At 50.1% G+C, this 27,616-nt stretch overlaps 1 protein-coding gene across 1 annotated transcript; it reads right to left on the bottom strand.

Annotated features, from left to right (window-relative positions):
• Positions 1 to 679: 679 nt before the first annotated feature.
• Positions 680 to 27,616, bottom strand: SIN3A (SIN3 transcription regulator family member A). The gene is made up of 20 exons (XM_084268170.1): positions 27,419 to 27,616; positions 26,432 to 26,608; positions 23,920 to 24,026; positions 23,162 to 23,444; positions 20,778 to 21,029; positions 20,061 to 20,213; positions 19,533 to 19,691; positions 18,318 to 18,407; positions 16,789 to 16,907; positions 14,433 to 14,643; positions 12,064 to 12,180; positions 10,673 to 10,911; positions 10,246 to 10,429; positions 9,499 to 10,072; positions 8,396 to 8,565; positions 6,246 to 6,419; positions 5,412 to 5,504; positions 4,967 to 5,061; positions 4,025 to 4,232; positions 680 to 2,065 (listed from the first exon to the last, which is right to left on the bottom strand). The coding sequence occupies exons 1-20, from the start codon at positions 27,605 to 27,607 to the stop codon at positions 1,835 to 1,837; spliced, it is 3,825 nt and encodes a 1,274-aa protein (XP_084124296.1). The 5' UTR covers positions 27,608 to 27,616; the 3' UTR covers positions 680 to 1,834.

Here is a 27,616-nt window from a genome sequence, read left to right as displayed (position 1 = left end):
CAGCCCAGCCCCTCGCCTTTCTCTTGTACACACGAACACACACGCAGAGCAGCTCTAGCCAATACTACAAAAATGCACACACTGACTCTGCTTTTCACTCTTGGATCACAGAATCATAGAATGGCATGGGTTAGAAGGGGCCTCATATTGCTCCAACCTCCCTGCCATAGGAAGGGCCACCAACCTCCAGGCCTGGAGCTACACAAGATTGCCCAGGGCCCCATCCAACCTGGCCTTGAACACCCACAGGGATAGGACACCCACCCCCTCTCTGGGCAGCCTGTTCCAGCCCCTCACCACTCTGTGTAAAACTTCCCTCTAATACCTGATTTAAATCTTCCTTCCTTTAGCTTTAATCCATTCCCCCTTGTCTTGTCATTGTCTACCCCTTTAAAAAGCTGGTTCCCCTCCTGTGTCTCTGCTCCCTTCAGGGACTGGAAGGCTGCAATGAGGTCCCCCCACAGCCTTCTCTTCTCCAGGCTGAACCAGCCCAGCTCCCCCAGCCTCTCTCCACAGGGGAGCTGCTCCAGCCAATCCCACAAAACACTCAGATGCACAACCAGCCACCCTACACCCCCCCCCCCCAGATCCCACCCTCCCCTTTTCCCCCACCCCAAAACCCGCATGCTGCCTTTCAGACCAAGAACGGTTGGGGTGGAGCGAGCGTCTTCCTCCAGGGTTAAGAACAAAGACCATTATTTTTTATTTACAAAAAAAGGAGAAAAAAGTTTCCACACAAAAGCACTACAATGATAACTCCCTTTGGTAAAAAGTGTAATAAATGCCTCCGTCAGTCTGGCTCTGTCGGTACTAATTCTCAAGAAGCCACCCGGTACTATGGTACACAAGAAGCTAGTACAGTTATGCTAGCACATCAAGCATACTTTCCTTTAATAAAACCAAAAACCAAACCCAAAAACCGAAAAACCAACCAAAAAAAAAAAAATTTGACAATTTGTACATTTATTTACAAAAAAAAAAAAAAGAGAGAAGAAAAAAAAAGAGGGGAACATGTTAAAATTGTGTTGTTCTGGTGTGTGTGTGTGTGTGTGTACGTACAGGTGTGTGAAAAGCTGGTGCATGGCACTAGGAGAGACTAGTAAACAAGCAGGTACAAAAAAAAAAAGGAGGAAAAACCAAATAAAAAGGAGAAAAAAAAAAAAAAAAAGAGAAAAAGAAACAGTTCCACTGGCACTAGAAAGGACAGACCGATCTGCACGGGGTGAGTCCAGCCTGGGAGGGAGGAGAGGGAGGCGAGAGGAACCCAAGGTCTGCTCCGTGGGGTGACATCGGGCTGCCCCACGGCCCCCCCCAGCACAGGAACCGGGCCGCCGGCGCCAGCGTAAAGGGAGGAGAATCCGTTGGCGACAGGCACCTTGGGGATTTGGGACACATCCGAGCGGGCCCGGTGATGGGAGAACCTCCTGGTTCTCTTCCTACATCGTTCAGGGGCTCCGGGGAGTGGGGGGAAAAAAAAACCAAAACCCAAAACCTCAAGGCTGCTGGTGTGTACGAGCTCGTTGCGTTTCTCTGGGATGGCTCAGTTCGGAGAGGGGTCCCTTCCAGCCCTCCGGGGCCGCGCGAGCCGAGCCGCCGCCGACGGAGAGATCCGCGTGTGTCCCGAGCAGGGAATCCCCGCTGGTGACAGGTTGTACCAGCCACGCACTAGTCAAGTGGCCACATAAACACAGTGAGGGTGGGGGGGGGTGGAGAAAAAGGTCTTCCTCCTTCCCTTGATGCGCGCACACACACACACATCTCCCGGGCTCTTCCCTCGCCCCGGGGCGGTGGCGGGGTTTGGTTGGGGGGGGGGGAGGGTTGAGGGAGGGGAGTTTTAGGGTGTCTTGAATATTGTGCCGTATTTGACGCGGTACTTGTTAATGCTCACAAAGTGCAGGGTCTCTGTGTCACAGGTGGTGGTGCAGGGCACCAGACCTTCCAAGCCTTCGCCCATTAGCCACTTGTTTGTCTCGGCTGCCATGTCGCGGGGTACGTGTTCCTTGGTCCATTTGTCCACCCAGGCTTGGAACCGCTGGTGCAGCCGCTTGCTCACTCTTTCGTGGGACTGAGGGAATAGGAAAGAAGTGTTAGGAAAAGGCAGCTTTGCCACCCTCCCCCCCCAAAATCAAAGCATTAAGGCAAAGCTTGGCTGCTGGTTGACACAACTGAGGGGATCTATGTGCACGCTAGCTAACGACAGGAAAAGCTCCCATAAAGGCCCCGGGTCTCCTCTCCCAGTGGCAAAATAAACTCTGGGCTACCAAGAATCATAGAATCATAGAATTGTAGGGGTTGGAAGGGACCTCGAGAGATCATCGGGTCCAACCCCCCTGCCAAAGCAGCTCCCTAGGACATATCACTCAGATAGGCGTCCAGGCGGGTCTTGAATATCTCCAGAGATGGAGACTCCACCACCTCCCTGGGCAGCCTGTCCCAGGGCTCCCTCACCCTCACTGAAGTTCACAGTCTTTGTGCTAACACAGCACGTCTCAAGCTGGGGATACAAAACATACCCACCCCACCCTGGGAGGCACCTGCCCAGCACAGAGTCCCTTCTGCATCACCCAGAAGATGCTGCCTCCTCTCCTCCTCTTCCTCAAGCATCCAGGAGCCAAGGTAATCCAAGCATCCCAGAGCAAGCAAGCTCTGCTCTCTCCAGCCCTCGGGTCAGCCTCTAGCCTTTCCCCAATGGAGGGACAGAGCCCCAGGAGGGAACAAACTCTTAATATGTTGGGGGGACCCAATTGCTAAGGAAAATGAAGAACTAGTCTGAGTTTAAAATGTTCAAAACCTGCTGGCTTCACAAGAGCATCAAGAGAAGAAAAGCCACGCACGTTCTTGAGTAAAAGCTTCTGCTTAAGGAATGTCAAATCGAGGACAGATGGTTGAAAGCCCATGACTACAGTCCTAATTGAAAGCAGCAAATATAATTAAACCTCAGGATTAAAACTTGGGTATTTTATGGTTTGCTTTGTTCTCCTTCTGAAGGCTGAGTGCTTCTCAGTGTTAACCATTAAACCCAAGAGATCTGCAACTCCTTGGGTGTGCTTCAGCAACTGAGGGGCTACGCTGCACATGCAATGATTTGGCTTCTGTTCAGATTCCCCATGGAAAACAGCAGGACACAGTATCCCGTTTCATCAGGTTAGGTTTACACCAGTGGAATGGCATAGAGGGAATTCAATCAAAACCCTCAGTATGGGCATTTCAGAGAGTTACCTCTGAAATCCAACCTTCTCACCTTTGATGTGAATGCTTAAGTGAGTAATTTTTGCCCGAATCTGGCAGGTTTTACTTTCTTTTACGTTCTAAGCAACGACATTCTGTTTCACAGCATGTTTTAAATCTATTATAATGGAGTTACAGGGACGTATTTCAAACCTTGGGTCCAAACAGCCAGACTGGAACTGGGCTTTGCTGCTAAAGCTCCCCAGTTTTCTCTGCTGGACAGAAACATTCCCATGGGATGAGACAACTAACTCAAGTGCCAGAGCATTTAGCAGGCCTAATCTGCTTGCTCCAACCAAATCCTCCTGAATTTGGCCAATCTGGAGCCACTGGCATTTTCACCTTGAATAAACCTTTACAGCTCAAGAACAGGTGGAGAGCTGATAATCCCTTCTCCTCCTGCACCTCCGTTGCCCACTGCTCCTGGTCACATCCCCCTTCCCTAGTCCCAACGGTTACTTTTGGCATGGAGAACCACAAGCAAAGGTAAGTAACTTTAAGGAATCAAATTCCAATTGAAACCAGGGATTAAAATCCAGTTTGAATCGGGAACTTAAATTCAAATTTGAATCAGGAAATCAGGAATATCGACGGACACTCTGCACCTCTGATCAATTCCTCTTCAGGGAAGCCCCCCAGAAGAACAGGCACCCTGATGCGTCACCATGAAGACCACCGGTGGGTACCCACTGGGATGCCTGAGGGTGTTTCATCCCACTCTCCCCACCTGCCCTTTGGGATAAGGGGGTCCCAGGAAACACCACCTGCCCACCCCAGTCCTCCTGCCCGCTCCTACCTGCTGAGCTCGCAGCAGAGCGGTCCTCCTGTACATGTAATCCTCCGATTTGATCACGTACACCATCTTATAGGAGTTCAGTTTGAATTTACACTCCAGCTTGTCCAAGCTCTCCAAGTTCTCCATGGACTTCTTACTGTTTCCCTCCTTCCCTTCCTTCTCCTGCTGCTCACGACCACGCTGACACTTACGGATCCGCCTCAGATTCCTGCAAACCAGAAGAATCCCTCTTGGAATTGGCACTCACCTTCCAGCACCATCAGGCTGGATGCTGCTGGTAGATCCACACTCCCCCATCAAAACAGCTTCAGAGCACAGGTGCCAGACCACTGCTTCGCTGGAGCACAGTCACTCCCCTCTCTACAGCCAGATAAAGCCCGTAGTGTAGGGATCACAGAATCACAGAATCATAGGGGTTGGAAGGGACCTTGAGAGCTCATTGGGTCCAACCCCCCTGCCAGAGCAGCTCCCCAGCTCATATTGCACAGGTCTGCATCCAGATGGGTCTTGAACATCTCCAGAGATGGAAACTCCACACCCCCTGGGCAGCCTGTCCCAGGGCTCTCTCACCCTCCCTGTGAAATAGTTCTTCCCCATGTTGGTGTGGAACTTCCTGTGCTTCAACTTGCAGCCATTGCCCCTTGTCCTGTCCCCACAGACACTGAAAAGGGGCTGGCTAATTCCCCCTGCATCCCATACTTAAGATACTCATAGACATTAATTAGATCCCCCCTTAATCTTCTCTTCTCAAGACTGAACAGCCCCAGCTTATTCAGCCTCTCCTCATAGGGGAGATGCTCCAGGCCCTTAATCATCTTCGTAGCCCTTCTTTGGACTCTCTCAGGGAGATCCCTGTCCTTTTTATACCAGGGAGCCCAGAACTGGACACAATACTGCAGGTGGGGCCTGACCAGGGCAGCACAGCACAGCCTGGCCACTCACCTCGGCAGGAAGACTGGTTTTTGGGCCAGGTGCTCGCGGAGCTCGGGGGAGGTAGAATCGGAGTTGACGTACCGCTCCACGTAGTCCGACCAGCGCTGGAAGCAAACACAGAGCAGAGATCAGCCACTGCCTTCCCACCAAACACCACAGGGTGGTTAAGGAGGCTAAGCTGCAAGTTATACCTATGAACACCAGGACAATTTTGAAGGCTCCCTGCGTCTTATCGCCAACAAAAAGCAGGTGCATCATTCCTCTATGTGGTTTTCAGGGTTTTCCAATGCAAATAAAACCCAGAAGGATTTGCCTTGTAGGGGCTTTGGGTGATGTGAGCAGGCAAATCCTTCTTGGCCTCAATGTTTCTTTGGCTAACGGACCACAACAACAGTCAACCAGATACCCTCGTCCCAGCACCTCACAGTCAGCTCTCTGGAGAAGTTGCTCCTACCTCTGCTTCTACGGGGTCATCGGAGTTCTCTTCCTCCGTGTCCAGGAGTTCAATGGTTAACTGAACTTGCCCTCTGCTCTGAATGAACATCAGCTGTAAAGACAAAGCAGAAGGGACTGTGGTAAGAGGTTTCAAATGATTTAAAAAAATCCCCCAACAACCTTCATTAGGGTTTTTTTACCCCACAACCTTCATTCTTTCAAGGGAGAACGAGGCAAGTTTGCAAAGTTTTAAGGGGAAAAGCTGTGCTTTCCCCATCCCTGACAGCAAAGGGAAAACACCAGGCAAGCCTCAGAGCCTCTGAGGAATAAAAACCAGTAAAGCTTTTTGAAACCTCCTTCTCATGGTATTTGGGCGGGGGGGGGGTTCAGGGGTCCTTCTCAAGCCCCTCAAATAAATCTGAGGGCAAGGGGAAGAGAGATTACACAGGCAGGTTTTTATCCCAAGTACTTCACCGGCTCTGAAAGGGTCTGACTGCTTCCTGTACCTTAGGCATGGTTCTGATTAGCACCAGTTTCTGTTAGTGACGTATGCAGTCAGCAACGATTCAATGCCTGGGTGGCATCAGCAGATCTCCCCACAAAAGGTTGAGACAGGAGAGAAATGGGAGAGTTTGAGCTAATAAATTAAAATTGAAGGCAAAGCAATCGGTGAAATACAACCCAAAGATGCTGTGAAGCTGGGGATGTGCCACCAAAACTCTCCTTTCAGTGGTACAGCAAGTCCTCGGGGCCCTTGGGTGCTTAAAAACAGGCTCCTTGTTAACAGGACTGGTGCCCCCTCCTGCCTTATGAGGCACCCACCTCGCTGGTGGCTGCTTCCCCAGCCTGTTACCTTGAAGCAGTTCTCCTCCGACATGAGCTGCTCGGCTTTGCGCTGGTACGCGGCCTCCAGGAGAGTGCGAGAAGACTGGGAAGCCAGGAGACCTCCTGTTGCTCCGTTGTTGTTCTCAGACAGGTAAAGGTCTGTTACCTGCACACAGATCTCATCACTCACTATGTGCTGAAGCTGTGAAAATGAAGAAGATGGGGGGGGGAAGGTGTCGGTCAGGGAGGCTGCTCTGTGCCCAGAATAAAAAGAAACAGAGATGTACTGGTCTGATGTACTGGTCTGCCTTGGGTCTGGTGCTCTTCAACAGCTTTATCAATGAAAAACCTAATGATGTGAAGTGTCAGGTCTTGTGCTCAGGCCAGAGGAATCCCAGAAATGGGCACAGCCTGGGAGAGGAGCTCCTGGGGAGCAGCCCAGCTGAAAGGACCTGGGGGTTCTGGTGGGGGAGAAACTTCCCATGAGCCAGCAGTGGCTCTTGCACCTCGGAAGGGCGATGGGATCCTGAGCTCCATCAAGAGAGGGATGGCAGCAGGGACAGGGAGGGGATTGTCCCTCTGTGCTCTGCCTTCGGGAGGCCCCAGCTGGAGTCCTGTGTCCAGAGCTGGGGCCCCAATACAAGAAAGATGTGAGAGGGTTCAGAGGAGCCATGAAGATGCTCAGAGGGCTGGAGCAGCTCCCCTATGGAGAGAGGCTGAGGGAGCTGGGCTGGTTCAGCCTGGAGAAGAGAAGGCTGTGGGGGGACCTCATTGCAGCCTTCCCATCCCTGAAGGGAGCAGAGACACAGGAGGGGAATCAGCTCGTTAAAAAGCAGACAGGGGCAGGACAAGGGGGATGGGGTGAAGCTGAAGGAGGGGAGGGTTAGATGAGATATTGGGGAAGTTCTTTCCGGAGAGAGTGGTGAGGGGCTGGAACAGGCTGCCCTGAGAGAGGGTGGGTGCCCCATCCCTGGGGGTGTCCAAGGCCAGGTTGGATGGGGCCCTGGGCAAACTTGTGTAGCTCCAGGCCTGGAGGTTGGTGGCCCTGCCTGTGGCAGGGGGTTGGAACTTTGTGAACTTTGGGGTCCCTTCCAACCCAGACCAGCCTATGATTCTATGACTCTATGTAACCACAGGTTTAAGCCTCAATGGGGGAGGGAGGGGAGGAGAGAAAAAGATAAATAAAAGGCTTTAAAAAGCCTGAATTTAAGGCTACACCTTTAGTAACCCCTTCCAGCTGCAGATGATCTCTGCTGCTATGTAAAAAACCCAAAAGGAAACCACAGTATCTTTAAAAAAAAATAGCAGGTGGCAAAATACAGCTACTCTGAGGGAAAAACTACAGGAAGGAATTCCCAGATCAGCAGGGCATCTCCTCCACAGCTCGGGGCTGCTGCCGGCTCTGAGGAGAGGGGTGGGAGTCTGAGTACTGAATCCTCATTTTGTGGCAAGTTTAAAAATAATAGTAATTTTTAAAAAATCATCAGAAAGTTGCTCAGATGTCTTTTGAATTCAGTTCATCTCTGCACTGACGCACAGAGCTTCTGAAAAGCAGCTTCTGAAAGAGGAAAGGTCTCTCAAGCCATTCCCCTTCCAGCCCCTCAGATCTGGTTTAGTTCTTTATGCTACAAAAAGGCAGAGGAAGGATTTTTTTTTCCCCCCTTGATCACACGTTCTTCCTACCAGCCCAAGTAAAGGACTGCAGTTTAACAGTCCAAACATGCTACTCAAACAGCCAGATAAGAGAGACAAAGCTTTTCAGAACATAAAAATTAGAAATAAGAGGAAGACTGCTCCTGCAGCACTGCTGAAAAGGAAGGAAATTATTTCAGTATCATTTAATGTTCTTATTCTTTTTCCTCAAGTTAAAGCAAGATTAGATCTGAAGACGCTTTCAAGTTCAATATTTGTATCCTAAAACTTCTGGGAAACAAAAGGAGAACTCTATACACATGGAGAGGATATTCCCAATCATTTAAGTACATCAGAAATTACCTCTTACCACGTCTCTCTACTCAGTGTCAGAGCTGGATTAAAAACACACCCAGCATTTACCTGCCTACCCCCGAAACTCCTCATTTAGGGATACAACACTCCCTGTTCCTCTGCTCTCTGTGCAGCAAACCACCCAAGCAGACTTTCTCTACCACCCTCCCAACCTCCTTTTTGGAGAGTCACCTGTCGGACGATGCTCTGGATCAGCTTGTCCATGGTGAAGGCGATGTAGGCATGAATGGTGAACATCTCGCGCAGGGAATCCTCATACTGCGACGAGTCCATGTTGCCATCCAGGAGGTTCCTCACCATGTCCAGGAAGGCTGGGTAATAATCCTCCACATCGATGTCCACTGCAACAGAAGAGAAGGGGGGAGATGAACATGTCATCCCCCAACCCAGGAAGGTATGCTTGGGGGTTTTTGGTCCTCAAGACTACCCTGGTCAAGCTGGAGAATTACTGACTTAAGTACAGACTTAAGTAAAGACTTAAGTTTGTCTTTTAGAGACATTTCCTGGAGTAGTTTTAAGTGCTCTGGTAATCTATCACTTTCCTGCAGAGGTTCCAGAGGAGGCTACAGAGATGATTAAAGGCCTGGAGCATCTCCCCTGTGAAGAAAGACTGAGTGAGCTGGGGCTGTTCAGCCTGGAGAAAAGAAGTCTGAGAGGGGGATCCGATCAATGGTTATCAATATCTGAAGGGTGGGATGCAGGGGGAAATGGCCAGCCTCTGCTCAGTGTCTGTGGGGACAGGACAAGGGGTGATGGCCTCAAGTTGAAGCACAGGGAGTTCCACACCAATCTGGGGAAGAACTTCTTCCTGGTGAGGGTGAGGGAGCCCTGGGACAGGCTACCCAGGGGGTTTGGAGTCTCCTTCTCAGGAGATATTCCAGCCCTGTCTGGACACCGACCTGTGTGACCTGTCCTAGGGACCCTGCTTTGGCAGGGGGTTGGACCCAATGATCTCTGGAGGTCCCTTCCAACCCCTGTGTTTCTGATTTCCATCACTGGCCTCCTCAACGAGGCCTTTATTTCTAAAAGACTTTTTAAAAAAGCTTTTAGTTAAGGCACTCAAGGATACTTTAGATCCTCAGGCATGAAATGAAAGCTCTCAAGCCTGTATTAGCGCTCCATACCTCACACCTTCCCATCTCCCTCAACCCAGGGCTGCCCAGTGAGAATAAGAGAGATCCCCCCTCTGCCTTGATGGCTGACAAGTCCATCCTGTCACCAAGCCACCATCAAAAGCGTCTGTCCTTCCCAGCCTCCCTCCAGCAGTCACTCACTAGGCTCCTTCAGCCGCAGCTGGATGGCAGGACTGTCGCTCTTGTCTCGCTTTATGCCCAGCACTTCCCTCTCCCACTCCCTTTCCCGTGTCTCCTCCTCGATCTGTCGCTCGGCCTGGGTGCAGATCCTCAGGAGCCGCAAGCACAGGATCTGGTGCAGCCTCATGAAGATGTACCAGTTGCTGTTGACGTAGAAGAGGTTGTAGACCTCATCCATGCCCCGCAGCTTCTGGGCTGTCGTGTTGTTGAACATCAGCTTGGTTTTGGGAGGGCTTCCCCCAACACCATTGTGCTTTTTCGCAGCTCCGGTGGCTTCGTCCACATCCATTTCTTCTTCTTCCTCCTCCTCCACATCGGAGAGCTCCCCTCGCTGAGCAAACAGCAGGTCTGGAATGAAGTGATACATGATCTGCTTGATTTTGTACTTGTCCTCTTTCTGGATTCCCGTCTGTCGCTTGACGTGGTGGATGATGAGAGAGGCAGCATCTTCCAGGATCTGCTTGTCTTCATAGGCTAGCGATAGGTGTGGGCCCGTGGGGACTCCTGCATTGTCCTCTGAAGCCTGCTCTTGCCTCTACAAATGAGAAACACAGCACAAAAATTAGGCCCAAACACCCCTCTCCACCCCAGAAAGCTCTGCTGGCGACACAGACTTCCCCTCTGATCGTGCGGTGAGGAACAGGAACTGAAATCGCACTCGCAGACTAGAGAAGCTTGAGGGAAGGAAACTATTGGTGACCATCTTACCTCATCGTAGATGCTTTCAATCTCATTGAGGAGACTCTTTGACCTCAGGACCTTGGTATCGTTCTGCTTGAAGTTGATGCCCTGGTGATCCAAGGATTTCAGGTAATACTTCTCATTCTGCTCCCGCCAGACCTTGTTAAATCCCCTCTGGGCTTCTCGCCACTCTTCCTCTTTCATCTTTAACCTTGGATCGAGATAAAACAAGGGTGAGCTATGAGACAGGACAGTTCTACTGGGAGCATATCAGGAAAAACCTATGGCTGTGGTAGAGAAGAGCTGAACTCTCTAGGAAACGGCTGTGGGATTTGGAAAGGGATCAAATTTACCCCACATGAGGCTAAACCTCATCTGACGCGGGACGCTGACACTGGGGAGGAGACAAGGCTTGAAGGGAGATGAGAAGAGCTCTGGGCACAGCAGCCAGTACCTTTTCAGTACGATGGGAACAGCCACGGATGGGTTCTTGCGGAGCCCATCGATGATGTCGGCTGCTTTGTCAGCATATATCCTCTGGAGAGCCTTGCGGTGGATCACCTCCGAAGTGCCGCCCAGCGTGTTGTCCAGCCGGAACTTGGCCTGTTCCTCGGCAGACAAGCGGGAGAGTTTCTTCTGGATTGCCTCAAGGACGCGGATCGTGGCCAGGTTGGTCTCCAAGACAACATCCAGCTGAAGCACAGGGTGCATTAGCCATGGGTGAACAGACAAACCCCGGTACTACACAGAGGCTAACACGTAAGTGACGCGCAACAAGCAGCCCCCACGTGTTAAACAAGGTGTACTCCAGCAGCAGTTCCCACGTTCCCCTGCTTTAAAATAATCCAATTATATTTTATCTGCCACCTAGATAATAACACAGGAGAATTTAAAGGCCACTGTTGAGAAATTACATTTCCCAGCTGGGAACAGAGCGCGATTGACAGTTACTCTACAAAAGGATGTGGCGAATGGGAGCATTTGCAGGTAATTGCCAAGCTAACTTCCATTTCCTGTTGAGGTGTCAATCATTTCCCATCCCTGATGATCTTTTTGGATTAGTAGAGGGGAATGAGCACGTTCTCCTGCGTTACGTGGGCTGTCAGACCCTAAAAGGCACAGTGATTATACACTGCACATTGAGGGGTTTCACCTGGAGTGGCGCAAATGAAGAGCTCTCCCCAAAAAGCGAGGGGCAGGGGTGGCAGCTTGGAGCTCCTTGGGTTAAGGGAACACCAGCTTTTACCCAAAAAACAGGTGACAGGCACACAATACAGAATCAGAAGGCTGGAAAAGACCTTTAAGATCAGAGTCCAACCGTTCCTGTCCTGTGCTAAACCATATTCCTGAGCACCTCATTTACTCATCTTTTAAACGCAGCCAGAGCCAGTGACTCAGCCCCCTCCCTGGGCAGCCTGTTCCACATCCCTACAACTCTTTCAGGGAAGAACTTTTCCCTCACATCTGCTCTGACCCTGCCCTGGTGCAGCTTGAGGCCATTTCCCCTTGTCCCATCTCCTGTCCCCTGGCTGAAGAGACCATCGCCCACCTCTCTGCACCCTCCTGGCAGGGCAGTGGAGGTGGGGAGGTCTCTCCTCAGCCTCCTCTTCTCCAGGCTAAACACCCCCAGCTCCCTCAGCCGCTCCTCAGAGGATTTGCCCTCCAGCCCCTTCCCCAGCCTGGTTGCCCTTCTCTGGGGCAACCTCAATGTCCTTCTGATGGTGAGGAACCAGAACTGGACACAGCACTCGAGGTGCAGCCTCACCAGTTGTAACTCCATCAAGCTCATTAATGTTCCCAGAAGCCCAGGCTCCCCAGGATGTGAATCAAGGAAACACCATTTACCTCGAAACGCTCGTCCTCACACCTGTAGATGTGCTCTTCATATTGCGTCTTCTTGGAGCTCACAAAGGTGGAATCTTCGGACCAGGATGGGAAAGAGACCCAGGTGTCATTCAAAACCTTCAAGGGAAACAGGGTAGGGGGGAGACAAGAGTCAGGATCTTCCCAAGGGGTCACACTCAGCCACCTCCGAGCCCAGTATTCTGATGGAAAGATCCAACTCCCCAGTTGCCAAAGCCCACATACCCCTTCCAAAGCCAAGGCATCACCCTGAACCCCAAACAGCCACGACCAAAATGTCCAGGCAGTCGGAAAAATTCAGTAGTTGGAGCTGTGAGGCAAAAAACCCCAGGCAAACTTGCAAGGGGAGAGAAAAAGGAAGGTGAAGGAAGCTTTGCCATTAACTTTGGATTAGTCAACTGCAACCAGCTGCTTCATCATGTGCGTGATTCATCGCGGGCAATGCTGGCTGGTCATCACGTCAGACGTGGCTGCTAGGGCAGGACGTGGTTTCTACCTCCAAATAAGGCTAATTGGGAATATAAATCCATAGCCCAGCAACACCTTTCCCTGACAAGGCTGCTGAGCACCCGCAGCTTTCACCACCTCCAAAACAGGAACGGAACAGTCAAAACCAAAACCCCCTCAAAGAGGCCAAGGGAAAAGAATGATGGGTTTTGGCAGGCGGTCTTGAATGTCAGCCCCAGCTTTCATAAACCTGAAGCCTGAACAACTGAGTCATTAGATTCTCTCAGGAAGGAAAGTTCCCAACTGCATCCCACAAAACACTTTCCAGAGACGTGTTCAGGACTCTCATTTAAGAAGAATCCTTGCGTCCTTTGCCCATCATGTTCCCCAAGGACATTTGTGAGGGTAGTCACCTAGGGAAGGGATTTCTGGGGCTGTCCCCTCCTCCAGCAAACGCTCTTAAGCATCAGGTTTATTAACCAGCCTTCAGCAGAAGTCCTGGCTTGCTCACCTCCAAAACATCACCTTCGACACTGGTGAAGGAACAGGATCGACCGGTGCCATTCCCACTTTGATCAGAAGGTGATTACAAGAGATTAAAGGACTCAAGGAGTATGTTGTGAGACAAAGCTTTGACTCTTGACTGAGAAGGCTCCCCTGTAGGGTCCCAATTTCCGAATGCAACCCAACTGTTTGTCAAGACAGAGGTTTTCTCATGTATTTCAGGTGGGGAAAAAAGGAGGGAAGGATGGGAGGGATACATGGAAGAATCACACTGCAGAACCACAGAATGACCAAACTGTCAGTGTTGGAAGGGACCTCCAGAGTCCATCATGTCCACCCGCCCTGCCACAGCAGGGTCCCTAGGGCAGGTCACACAGGTCGGTGTCCAGACAGGGCTGGAATATCTCCAGAGAAGGAGACTCCACACCCCCTGGGCAGCCTGTCCCAGGGCTCCATCACCCTCACCAGGAAGAAGTTCTTCCCCAGATTGGTGCAGAACTCTGTGCTTCAACTTGAGGCCATCACCCCTTGTCCTGTCCCCACAGACACTGAGAAGAGGCTGGCCATTTCCCCCTGTGTCCCACCCTTCAGATATTGATAACCATTGATCAGATCCCCTCTCAGACTTCTTTTCTCCAGGCTGAACAGCCTCAGCTCACTCAGCCTTTCCTCACAGGGGAGATGCTCCAGGCCTTTAATCACCTCTGTGTCCTTCTGCTGGACTCTCTCCAGGAGATCCCCAGCTTTTTTATCCCAGGGAGCCAGCACTGGACACAACACCACTCCAGATGGGGCCTGACCAGGGCAGAGCAGAGGGGGAGGATCACCTCCCTTATCCTGCTGGCCACGCTCCTTTTCATGCACCTCAGGATCCCATTGGATCCCTGTCATCACGTTAAGAGCCCACAGAAAACTAGTTCTATCATTTCCTACGCAGAGGGTGAAGTTTGTAACCTTAATGTTCTTTTCACACGTTGTGAAACATGAACTGTGACTATCTGACGACCTTTAAACATCACAACTATTTGGCTGGGTTGTTGGGTTTTGTTTTCCAGCTGCTCCCCAACGCTTTACACAACCCTTTCACAAGTGCCACCGGAGCAGAGCTGATGCCAACCGCCAAAGCCACGTGGGTAGGGGATCTCCCAGCCAGCTGCTGGCATAACCCATTCCTAGACTGACGCCTCGCCCCATGCAACAGCTTCTGGATACGATCCAGGTGTTTCAGGAGCAAGTGGAGAGCAGACGTGCCCTGATGTCCCCAGGCACCTTTTCAGCATAGCACAGGGATACAAAACAAATTCCCCAGCCTCATTGTTCTATTCCCCTCTCTCCATCCCTGTGGGAAAACTGGGAATAGCCTTCTTCTGTCACGTGGTTCCCACCCAAAATCACCTTACCTCTTTACACAGCGGAGTCCGGCCCGTGCACTTGGGTTGCTGGTAGCTCTTGGGTAAGGCTCGGTAGCTGGAGCCCAGCCTTTTACAGGAGGCATAGTCTATCTCCATGGCAATCCCCTCAGTAGCCCGTTCCTTTGGATACGTCTCCATGTGAACAGACTCTTTATACCCCAGAAAGTTTTTAAACCAAGTGAACAATTCCGGGAATTTCCTAAAAAGAAAAGGAAGGAAGTGGAAAAACTGGCTAAGGAGAGAAACCAAACAGCAGCAAGCTGCCACGCCGAGCCTACAACTCATCCCCACGGACTGACTGTGCCCAAGGGGACCCTCTGAATTATCAGTCTGGACCCTCTCTGCCCAACCCCATCTCCACCTCAGGGCCTGACCGAACTCCCAGGTGTTGATCAGGCAGTGAGTTGCTCCACAGTGCTTTAGGATTACCCCCCCACACTCCCACATACTTCCAGGGATACGCTGAGAAGCATCCTCCACACGCCTCGCTGATACGGTGACAAGTGACAAGGAAGAGCAGCCAAAGCTTTCACTGCAGGGTCACATTGAGGTCTCTCAAACTACCCTGGTACCCAACTCAGGCCAGATTCCTAGTCATCCAACATTCTTGACCTTAAACCCAACCTTTCCTTCCCAAAAGCGGCATGGAGAAACTGAAAAGTGATTCCATAACTATACAGCCAAACACTTCAGCCAGCGCTGCCTTCCCTGCACCAGCACAAACTGGGAAGCAGCCCTGGGCTGCAAGGCCTGGGATCACCTGCTGCTCGAAGGGAAAAGTTGCCTGAAGGATTTATTAGCCTAAAATACTGCAACTGTTCAAGCACCTCTTATCTCATGGAAAGCTCCGGCAACATGAGGGATTGAAGCTGTTAGCGAGGCTAATTGAATCACTGCTCATTTATTGCTTTTTCATTACAGGACAGAAGATAATGTCCAACTCCAGGCTAAGAACACCACGTTATACCTTTCCCAATGCTGATGCTCACCCTTGTAGCTAAAAGCACTGACAGCAGACAGGAGAAATCCCAAATTTTTTTGTTATTTCACCTTTCTTGGCTCAAGGTGGCATCCTGCTGATGCCTGACTAATTCCAGCAGAGCTATCGGAGAGAAGGGGAGCTCCCCAGGGCAGTTTCTCTGCACAGTAGCTACTGAAACAGGGGCTTGACCCTAATTTATGTTGCTATTGCCTTCTCCCTTGGGACCAGGAACTCAAATTGCAGGAAGAAGGAAGGCTCATCCTGCTGCCCAGACTCGATGGGAGGATATCACTTGGTGTCAGTAGCTTAATACAACTTGTTCTGTACGCTACCAGCAGTTATGGAAGTCATCGTTCCTGCTTAAAACTAGAGTATTCCTTATTATTTTTTGCTTCAGGTCTGAACTCAGCAGCTTTTTGGAAATTTTGTGGGTTTTTATCTGCATTACTTGTTTTTTTTTGGGGAATGCTCCCTACATTGTTAAGCCAGTCAATCTTCTTCTCAAATGAAATGATCTGTGATAATAATCATAGAATGGCATGGGTTGGAAGGGACTCCAAGGGTCACAGAGCTCCAACCTCCCTGCCACAGGCAGGGTCACCAACCTCCAGGCCTGGAGCTACACAAGGTTGCCCAGGGCTCCATTCAACCTGGCCTTGGAACACCTCCAGGGACGGGGCAAATCCTGCAGTAACAGGCTGCTAAATTAATTCTGTCTGCTCTTCTCAAAAAGGAAGAAACGCAGCAAGTGGCACCGGCACCGCTCTCGAACGCTGCCTGCCTGCCAAGACACAGCTAGGAATCCTGGAATCCCTCTCTCTCCCCTCCTCTTGCACAAGGAACAGGAAAAGGGGCTGCAGAAGAGCATGAAGTTGAAAACAAAGAAGCTTGAGGGAGGAGTTTATTATCCTGCTCCCACACAGGAAAAGTTTGAAAGCCTAAAGGCTGCGGTACCTGCAACACTAAGAGCTACCAAAGGGCTTCCAAGGTGGACCAGAACCTGCCCATACAGCAGCATGGGACACCTTCCCATGGACATCTGAGATCAGCGAATGTGCTGCTGTGGAAGCAACTGGTGCAGTCGTTGAGCAGGGAGATAATGAACAGGTAGCAGGCTGTCCAGACAAACGTCTCGCTGACCGACAGCGGAGGAAGCGGGCAGTGCAGGGGGGCTCTATCTCAGATGGACTGTGCGGGCTGAGAAACCACCGCCCGGGCTCCCAGAGCGGTGTGGTGCTCAACCACCACCTAAGGTTAGTGTTTTGGGTTTGTTTTGGGGGTTTTATTTCCCAGCTTTGCAACAGAAACGGATCGAGCGGGTTCAGCTTCTAACCTCACCTAAAGGAACCGGGCTGCACTTACCCCAGGAACGGAGACACGAGCTGCACGAGCTCAGCCCGCGAGATCACCTCCTGGTTGAAAATAACCAGGCAGCGGAGGAAGTTTTCGTAAGCTTCCGTGCTACGCAGAGCCTTGCGCACCTTTGAGGGAGAAGAACAGAGGAAAAGAAAACACTGGCTGTCAGGGTGAGACCAAGCAACGTGTGCTATCGCTGTCCAGGAGACAGAGGTTTAACATCGTCCTTCCCACCAATGCACGGAGGGTACACGCAGAACGAGAAGGCTGATCTTTATAGGAGTCCAACAGGGAGTTTGTATCTGACGTGGGCATCTCCCAGTGACTCTATATTTTATATATGTTATATATAAGCAGCAGGTGTATTACTCTGAGGAAAGGAGCTGCAAGTGAAGGATGAAATCCCTTCAAGAGCCCCCCAGCAGCTGGAACTGTGGATAACATCGGTCATGGGTGCAGCACCAAAATTCTCCCTGGGGCGCCTTTAAACACCAGGGAATATTGCAAGCAGGGGGCAGAGACCTGTGCCCTGGGTAATAACACCCACCCCACATTGCAGCTTGGGTTATCACCAGTAAACCAGCAGCCTTAACCCTTATCTTCCCAGTATGAGGAAACTGAACAACTCATCCCAACACCATTACCCTCCCCATGAGAACAGTCAGCATCTCAGCAGGAGTCAGAGCTCTATTGCCATTAAGGTATTTGTCATTATGTCTTTCACTCTACGGCAGGGATTTCTGGGTTTACTCATGTTAACGCCTACGTACGCTCCCGAGCATTGAGACTGGTTCCCAGTTACCATTAGTTGGTCTGCAGTGTGCTGGGAAACACACCACATCATCAGGGAGCTACTGAGACCTTCATCAACGCAGGGATGTCACTTAACAGGCTTGTTAAGTATATAAGCTCACTACCTACTCCCCTCTGAGCCGTAAGGAAATGTACACACATCTCAGGGAAGGCACCAAGGTACCGCTTGGAAACATCCTGTGTATCCTTCATCTGTTCACCACAGTAAACCAGCAACACGTAACGACAGCGTAATTAATTAGATTCATCTCTAGTGGGTGGGAAGGGAAAAAAAACCTCAATGCAAAACCCAAACCCAAGGTCGAGGTGGATCGGTGAAGGGAGTTCTCACACCGCAGGCAGCTGGCTGGGGATGGGTATGGCAAGCTGTGCCCACGCCACGCGCGTCAGCGGTTGTACAGGGACTTCATCACGATGAAAGACAATTTGGAGCCTGCGTTACATCAGCAGCAGGTGAAAAGCTGGACAAAGGCTTTTGGGGGTGGGGAGGGGAAACAACTCCCATGAATATCCATACAAAATAAAGGTCGCTGGGCTTCAAAAACAACTCAACAGATCTGAGTGAAGAGGTCACACGATACACCTGAGGTCAAGCTGACAAGTGTTACCAGGGCAGTGTACATACATCCCATACCTCACAGTGATGAAAATCCAGCTGTCTATAGGCTAAGAACATATATCCCCGCGGGGGGGACGGCTTTACCCCAAATCTCACTGCTCACCTTTTCAAAGAAGAGCGATTCTGTCCCCACGCCGTGCTTGCTGGCTTCAGCCAAAGACTGGTCTTTTAAACCCAGCAGCTTCGGTTTCTTCTGTTGGCAAAAAAAAAACCAAAAAGGAAAAAGAAAAAGAGAAAAAAAAGAGGCTGTTTAGCAGAGCAAGGTGCTGTATTTTGGTTATCCATCACACAAGGGTTTCGGGTTCCCAACCTCACCACTGCCTGCTTTCATCTCAGAGAAAGGCATGGTTGTTATGGGAAGGAAGGACATGTCACAAGTCAACCTGCCAAAGGTTAATCAGTAGCACAGAACCCCAAATGTTTTTTGCACGCCATCAGCTAAATTCACCTGTTGATTTTTTTTCCTATCACTCCCCCAGTGCTTTTAAATCTTACATCTCCCAAAAAATATTGTATTTTCTCTCTGGCATTCCACTGCAAGATCCTTTATTTTCCCCTCTACACCCTCGGAAAAGCTGAGAGCTGCCTCCAAAACCTGTTTTATTTTGCTGCCCTTTATTTGGAGAGAAGGAGAAAGGGCAGAAGGGGAAGTAAAGCCCTGGATTTAAAATGATACAATCAGGCTTGCAAATGCTTTACATCCACAGAGCAAGATCCACCTTGATCAAATAAAGCAGGCCAACTTATCCTGACCACACAAACACTCAACCACCCAGTCAGGAGACTGGTTTTATTGTGCTCTCCAAACGTGCAGCATTTGAAAAGGGCCAAATTCTGCTCAGAGAAGAATTGTTCATCATCGTATCAGAAGGTTTATCCCAGGTAGGATGAGCAAACACGATTCTGCTGCATCTGCTCGGGACTCTTCCTGTGACAAAGATTTCAGGCACGCTTTTACCTTGCCCTCAGCTCAGAAACATTGCTATGAATTCTTGGACAAATTTCATTTGCCATTATCCTGATGAGTTTTAACCCCTCTTCTCTCCTCTCATCACCAAACGCCGCTTCGCTCCCTGATAAAACCACCCCCATCCTAATAAAACAGGGAAGTTCTTATTTTTCCCCAGTCAAGTAACTGTTACCGCCTTCAGGTACAGACAATACCAGGTGTTTATGAAAAATCTCAGTAACAGGGACTTCAAAAAGCTTCTTTATAAAGGCAAGCATTGATTTCCACAGGGATTCACCAAACGCATCCCGCTCTGCCACAGCTTTTCCTGGGGGGGAGGGAGGGCAGAATAAAGGGGGCCGCTCTTACCTTCACCGGAGGGGTTGCTCCGGTTCCCGAGTGCCGTCGGATCTGACAGCCGTTCTGGTTGGGCCTTTGCTGTTTGTTGTTGAGCTGTGGCTTCTTCACCGTGCCACCATGATCATTTCTTACCGACTCCACTTTCTCTGCGGTTGTCTTACTTAACAGCTTATTTAGAGACAAACCCATTAAGACCATTAGAGCCGAGTTCCAAGCATCCAGGCAAAAAAAAACCCCACCCCCAAAAAAAGCTTGCCTGCTCCTCCTAGCTCTAGGTGACCGATGTGTTTTATCACCAGCCTACAACAGCCCTCATAGGCAAAGGGATTGGATTTGAAAGACAAGTTGGAGCCACAAAATGCAGCCTATCACCCTGACCCCATTCCCACGCTCGGGAAAAGATGACTCCAAAATACCAACCAAACCCCAGCCCCAAAACCCCAAGAATCAAACAGGAAAAGCAGATTCTGGCTACACAACAGGACAGTTTTTTCCACAAGGGGTTTCAATTCCAGGCTGTCTCCAAGAAAAACTCACCACGGAGCTGTTGGCATCGGGCAGGAACTGCCCGAACTCCGAGAGCAGATCCTCCTGGTTCTTGAAGAGGCGAGCCACCTGCGCGTACACCTCCTGCTCCGTCAGAGCCGGCGTGTAGTTACCTCCGGCCTCCTTGGCGTTACGCTGCTCCTTCTGTCATGGCAAAGAGGAGAAGCGTCAGGAGAAAAGGCGTGCAAAGCACTGAGGTGACAAAGAAAACCAAACCAAAACCCCCAGCGATGGAAAGGAGGAGACAGCAAAAGGTCTCAGCTATAGGAAGAAGACGACAGCAGAGGTCTCAGCATCTTACATAAGGGACTGTGTATCTACAGCATGATTCTTATATCAATATATATATTGATATATATATTCAGGACATATAAATATGTCCTGAATGCCCTGGCCTAGGAGGACTGATGAAGGAAGGGGTTTCTTTACTTCACTACAGCCACATCATCTCTTCCTCATCCATCCTCATGGAAAAACACCAAATGGGATCTTTAAAAAGGCATTTCAGACACTCACAAAGACAGACAACAGACCCAAACATATTATTTCGCGCTTCTATGCAACCTAACTTCCTTTGCACCAACTCTGCTTAGCTCCTTGGCCAATATTAATCCAGAAGAAGACCAAGTTTTGGGCAGGCACAGGTAGCTTCCATGGCCCAGAAAAGAGAAATCGCCCTGTGTACACCCCAACCTGCCTCGTACTCACCTGATACGTATGGAGGATCTCCAGGAAGGCTTTGTAGATATCTGGCTGTCCCTGGAACCGATTCTTGATCTTGTTGACGTAATTGATGGCGTGATTAAACTCAACGGGCTGATTGTTCTGCAGGGATGGTGTGGTTCCCAGAGAGATTGTCACTGGCGTGTGAGGTTGGACCGGTGGCGAGCGTGGCGATGCGTACGGTGGAATCGGGGGAGTCTGCTGGCTGGCGGGAGTATGCGCCTGCAACTGTGACGGCTGCGGAGAGAAGAAGCCACACTCAAAATTAGCATTTTCCTTTCTGTTTGGAATAAAGGTGATTTTATTCTGCATGTGGACCACATCCAGAGGGAAAAACCCAGCAGAGAAGTGTAACCAATGCCAATGGTGGTACAACATGGATTCAACAGATATCTCTGAGCTGAAAGATTATCCCACTCCTACGTTATAGAATAGTCTGGGTCGGAAGGGACCCCAAGGATCACAGAGCTCCAACCCCCCTGCCACAGGCAGGGACACCAACCTCTAGGCCTGGAGCTACACAAGGTTGCCCAGGGCCCCAGCCAACCTGGCCTTGAACACCCCCTGGGATGGTGCACCCACGACCTTTCTACATCCAGTCAAGCTCGCTCTTCCTATAGACTGGCCTCAAGAGAGATGTCTTCTGAAATGGCTACTAAAGAATTACCCCCTTCACATGCTGAAGGGATTCCAATTGTGTTTTTGCCAACAGCTGTCTGAGCAGTAACTGCTGTTAAGACTTAAAACTAAGAAGTGCCATCTCAGAACCCGTTTCATGGGTTTTAAAGACCAACAGAAGCACAAATACAGGCAGACTAAGTAGAAGAAAGCTACTACCCAACATCAAGAAGTAAATGAATAGTTATCAGGCCAACAAACTACATTTTATCAGGAAGAAAAAAAACCTCCAGACCATTCAAGCTGTTCCTGTTCCCAGATCTTTTCCCTTCCTGATTGCTTTTGACTGAAATCAGACAGGAGACACCTCAAAAATTTAACAGAGCCCAAATGCCTATGCACAGCTCACTCTTTGTTTGCCCCTAGTGAAGAATTCCGGGCATGGCAACAGCAAAGGAAAACTGGAATTTCTTACAGTGTTGAGATAGGGATAAGAGGGACAAGGCTCTTGGAGTAATTATTTCAAATGCTCTTAATTAGGTAAAAAATAAACAAACATGAAGAGGCAGTTTTGAGGCTCCTCTCACCTTCACAACATGCATTAATTACGTCGAGTTTCCACTGCTGACACTGTAGGGAACTGTCTCAGGATGGCCAGAAGCATCCTGTAACAGCTCTATCTACCTGGTAAGGAGATCCCACCTCAGCACCTAGCACGTCCCTTGGGTTCATTTGAAAAGTTTCAGCAGGTCAGTGGAGAAAAATAACCACTTAGCCCACAGCAATGAGAGGGACTGCTCCCTCTTCTCGGAGGGCATGTCCTACTGCTTTGGAGAAAAGCCTCAAAACCCAGCACAGGTACCAAGTTAATTCCCAAAAGCCTTTAACTTCGTGGTTTTCAGCTCTGCAGAGCGTTTAGCACAGGGTTTTTTTTACTATTTCTGACCAGAAGGGGTTGCAAGTCCCACACATGTCTGTCTAGAGACCATCTTATTGCCACAGCTTAAATCTTGCTGCCTTCTAGCCGTGTATTCCTTTGGTTTTTCTTCTTTTCCAGCCAACTGTTAGCTAATTGTACAGTTTAGAGATTAACCCCTGAAACTTTGGGGGGATTCTTTCTCTCCCTAAGGCTCCCAAATCTTTCCACATTTTGAGGCTGAAATACCTAATTCTTTATCTGGAGTGAGCTCCCTGAATGCCTCTTATACTATCCTAAACATAAAATCCATCTGTTGGACAGTAGCATCTGGATTGTATCTACAGCAGAGAGTCAAATTCCTTTTGGTTACCGAAAGGTCTCCGTTTCAGGCATGGAAACCCGTACTGAAAGGCAGCATCGTGGGCATCTTGTCTGAACTCCTGTGCTTGTGACTTCACCAGCGACTCCTGCACCCATCCAACTGCTGGCTGAACCAGACTGTTCCTTTACAACAACTGCCTGATTCAGAAAGAGGACTTGAAGCAACGCAGAATTCACCCCTCTCCCTAAATAACATTCATACTTCACCAGATACCCCCAGCATCCTTCAGTTCCCCATTAAAAGCCACCAGGTTTTTCAAGAGCTCTAAGGTGGCTTCTTTGAATCAAATCAACTTGGACACGTCTTCAAGTTGGAAAAGAAGGACAACACGCACAGGTCCACAAATACCGCTGAAGAGTGGCGTGGCAGTGCCCTTTTCACCCTTCCAGCTCCACACCAGTTTCAGCTGGAGGCAGCAGGATCCCCCGTACAGCACCCAAAGCCTCTCACCTTGCTGATTTTGGCAGGCGGCGGCTGCGGCGCCGGCTGTGCTGGTGTCGGGGTTGATTGCGCTGAAGGCTGCGACTGGTGCTGCGGCTGGGGCTGCGGCTGGGGCTGCAAACCGTGAGTGGGGATCTGGTGAACCTGCCCCGGCGTCGTCACGTTCACCATATCGTTGGTCTGCACCTCGATTTTGTAGCCAGGGGGCAAGAAGGTGTTGAAACCCATGATCAAGTCTGGGTGGCCCTTGAAGAGCTGCGACACGCGGCTGATCACTCCTGGAGTGTCAATACTGGAGGAGGAAGAAGACCCCCCCAAACAAAAATATGTCATGATCCTCAAAGAGCCTTCCAGTGCCACCACCAAGTCCTCCACATCAGGATTCCCCATCGGAATTTTCCACTCTAACCCACGAAACGACGCCAAAGCTATTCCTCTAAACCCATTCCTGAACTTAAGAACAAAGCTAGAACTATTCTACCAGCCCAGATGGCATTTGATATCGATCAGATCCAGTCTATTATTAACAGACAGAGAAGCAGCCAGCCAGACGAATCGGCTATTGAGGCCAAACTCATGAACTCTCTGCTCTAAGCAGAGATTTAGGAGGAAGGAAGGGATGAGTTTTAACTTACAGAACAGAAAAACACACAATCACTTTCTCACTACCACTAGAGATGTGTTACTCTGCATGCAGAAGGACCGAATTTAGCTCCCACCCCTGTGCTCCTGCAGGCACCTGGAAGCAAAGCACAGCAGCTTGTTACCTTTGAGATTTAAATTCCTTCATAATATCCAAGAAGTCATTGTAGACCTGTGGCTGGCTACCAAACTGCAGCTTCACCTGGTCGAGGTAAGACAATGCATCCTCCACCTGGGGATGGAAGAGACAGAGGAGACTTTATTTCAGCTCCTGTTACTCTAACACACACATGTTACTTGGAAAACTGAGCCTGGGAAGGGAATGAAAGAGCAGGAGACCGTGAGCCTTGTTAGGGTACTGCCAGCACCATCTGAAGAAGAGCTAAAGAATCACAAGGTTGGAAAAGACCTTTAAGATCATCGAGTCCAGCATGCTACTCACTCCCTACTCCAGGCTCCCAAGACAAAAACTCACTAAAAAGGGAAAAATAAAATAAACCCCAACACAGATCGGCAGATTTCCTGCAACAAAACCCCAAGACATCCTTAAACAAACCCAACCATACTTCAAATTTACCCTCACTGAAGCAGCTGCTAGGATAAACAGAACTAGGCTGAGTATTTTTCCTGCATTCATCTGTGGAAATTATTATGGAAGTCTGAGAATAAGCAGAAAGTGGAAATGACATCTTCAGCAAAGCAGATGTCTGCCAGGTACAGGCTTGCATTATGTTTCCCTCTAAAAGCCAGACATTTCACTTCGACACAGAAGGGTTTTGGAAATGGCAACTGTGGGCGGTAAATTGTTTTACACCTCAAAACAGCGAGAAGTTTATGAACCGCTCGTGTCCCAACATCCAATTTTCCAGGCAGACTGAAAGAACAGGAACAGCCTAAAGCGAGAGCTCCGGGTCCCTGTTGCCTCCGACCTCTCTTCTGTCTGATTTGCAACAGGGAAGGAAGAATCATACAGCCATAGAATGGTCTGGGTTGGAAGGGACCCCAAGGATCACAGAGCTCCAACCCCTCTGCCACAGGCAGGGACACCAACCTCAGGCCTGGAGCTACACAAGGTTGCCCAGGGCCCCATCCAACCTGGCCTTCAACACCCCCAGGGATGGGGCACCCACCCCCTCCCTGGGCAGCCTGTTCCAGCCCCTCACTACTCTCTCTGCCCCCTAATATCTAATTTAAACTTTCCTTCCTTTAGCTTTAATCCATTTCCCCTTGTCCTGCCATTGTCTATCCTTTCAAATAGTTGAGTCCCCTCCTGTTTATGCGCTCCCATCCCGTACAGCCCCGATACTGCGCCCGCGGAGGATTTGCTATCAGTATCGAAGTCTTGAAGCTGTTTTCAGAAGGCTCTAGAAACGAAACACCCCGTGTACAGCAAAAGGAAGAGGCCTCTCACCCAGTGAGGCAGCAGGTACCACCAAAACTGGAAGAGATCCACCTCGTATTTGGAAGAAACTAAGGAAAAGGCATCGATTTGCACACACGTGCCTTCTCGCCACAGCTGAAGCAAGCACAGCTACTTAAATGGGTTATTTTTGGTGGAGTTCTCTCTCTCTTTTTTTTTTCCTTTTCCCAGGATTTTACAGCACATAATCTGAGAATAGACCCTTACTTACTCCCAAATTACTCCCACACGACCACCCACGTAAGCCATGTGTTCAGCAAAGTGACAAATGTTTGGGTAATTTAACCCGATCAGGCCAACACTCTGAGAAATACTTCTTCCTTTTCCTTCCTGCCCTGACCTTTTCCCAGCAAGTCCATCATTTTTTTCCTCTCACATTACATGAGGCAACAGGGTTTAGGCAGAAAAACCAGCCCCTTTCTGCATTTGACAGCCCACCAAACTGGAGGAGCATGGGAGTCAGGACAGCCTGTGAAGGGAGGCCTCTCCTACACACCGAATAGGAAAAGGTTCCCAGGTTCTCCAGGATTTGGGCACAAACTGAGCAATTCCACAAATCAGATCAGCAATTTAAAAGAAACCTTTCCCACAACTTTCCCCATTCCTCGAGGCCACTATATAAACTTCCTCCCAAGTTTACTGGATTCCAAAAGCAATGTGGGATGATCTTATTAATGTTGAGCAGTATCTGAAGGGTGGGACACAGGGGGACATGGCCAGCCTCTTCTCAGTGTCTGTGGGGACAGGACAAGGGCTGATAGCCTCAAGTTGGAGCACAGGGAGTTCCGCACCAATCTGGGGAAGAACTTCTTCCCAGTGAGGGTGAGGGAGCCCTGGGACAGGCTGCCCAGGGGGTGTGGAGTCTCCTTCTCCGGAGATATTCCAGATCCGCCTGGACACTGACCTGTCCTAGGGACCCTGCTTCGGCAAGGGGTTGGACCCAATGATCTCTGGAGGACCCTTTCAACCCCTACAATTCTATGATGTCCTCCCCGCCTAGCACCATACATCTTGGCCAGATCTGGATGCTGTCCACCTCTTCCTGCTCTCCAGAAGCAGAAGAGATTGCTCACGATCTCCATCCCCAGCTTAACCTCGCCTTCATTTCCAACATCCCATTTCATAATACAACTACTGGCCAAGTTCCCCTTGCCTGGCAGCAGATGCCCCTCCAAAAACAAACCGAGTTTTGATAAGGCAGCGACGCTGGGCATTACCTTGAGCCTCTGGAACTGCTGCTGGCCCTGCACCGGCACGGCTGGCGGCGTGGGGTGAGTGTGGCTCGGCACCACCTGGCTCCCGTGAGGCTGCACCGGCGCAGTGTGGTGGTGGCCGCTGTGGACGGCTGCGATGGCCGGCCCATGGCTACCTGAGCTCTGCGGAACGGCCGATACCTGCCAAGACAAGAGGACGTCAAGGTACGGGCTGCAGGTTCATGGGCAGGGAGCAAGATCGGTCTTTCCCAACCCACATAAACAAGTAAAATTTTAAGGAAGCAGAAACACCTTTTGTCCTTTAATCATCATTTCTAACAACCTTACTCAAAAAACCATCTTTTGTTTCCTTCAACAGTGACCCTGAGAGACCTAAAACCAAAACAAGACGATTCTGATGGTTGAGAATCCAGCCTGTGATAGTCTGAACACAGCAGAGCCCTCTCTGCAAATGCTGGAGGTGTGTCCAGCCCACTCTTAAAATACATTTTATTTCCCTTCTCCTCTTCCTCCTTCTCCTTGTAAAGGAGGCAAGAGAGGGAAGAGCGTCACCTAATGACCCTGGGGGGAACACTTTCTAAAACACTCCCATTTTCCTGAAACTCTCCCTTCTAAATGCTGATCCAAGCTGGTCCGTCAGGCTTAAGATCACTCAAGATATCACACGCCTGCGACAGAGCCACCGTATGAACAAACCTTTTCCTGCTGAAGAAGGGAAAAATGGACAAAATTCCCTGCATATATCTGCCTCTAGGATTTAGAGACCATGCTGTGTTTGCTCAGGTGGCTCTGAACACGAAGCCTTAAAGCACGTGTTTAAAATGAGATGCACGATAAACACGTCCAACCTTCCTTTTAGTTTAGGAAGCCCTGGTGACTACAACAAACCCTTGTCTTGGATGCAGAATTCTCCTGTGAAGCGACACGGTGCTGGCTGGCGGCGCAGCAGGGATCACAGCCCAAATACAGCAAGGGGAGGAGGGCACGCACCTGGTAGCTGGGAGTTACCGAGTACTGAATCCCCGTGGCAGACTGCATGGTGTCCGAAACCGCCTCATACACTGGAGGTGCCGGAGCGAGCACGCGGTGCTGGTGCTGGAAAGCTTCGGTGCTGCTGGTGATACGCCTCTGCTGCGACGCATACACGGGTGACTCCTGCTCGTCCAATCGCCGCTTCATTCTGAACTC

Source organism: Gallinula chloropus, assembly GCF_964237585.1.
Source record: "Gallinula chloropus genome assembly, chromosome: 9".
Lineage (NCBI taxonomy): Eukaryota > Metazoa > Chordata > Aves > Gruiformes > Rallidae > Gallinula > Gallinula chloropus.
This window is presented reverse-complemented; position numbering and strand designations above follow the sequence as displayed.

Excerpts from the sequence above, each read along its gene's own strand:
- SIN3A (XM_084268170.1), bottom strand. The coding sequence starts at position 27,607 with ATGAAGCGGCGATTGGACGAGCAGGAGTCACCCGTGTATGCGTCGCAG. Across the intron at positions 19,692-20,060 it reads CCGATGCCAACAGCTCCGTG|CTGTTAAGTAAGACAACCGC; the intron begins GTGAGTTTTTCT and ends TCTCTAAATAAG. Across the intron at positions 5,505-6,245 it reads CGGAGGAGAACTGCTTCAAG|CTGATGTTCATTCAGAGCAG; the intron begins GTAACAGGCTGG and ends TTGTCTTTACAG.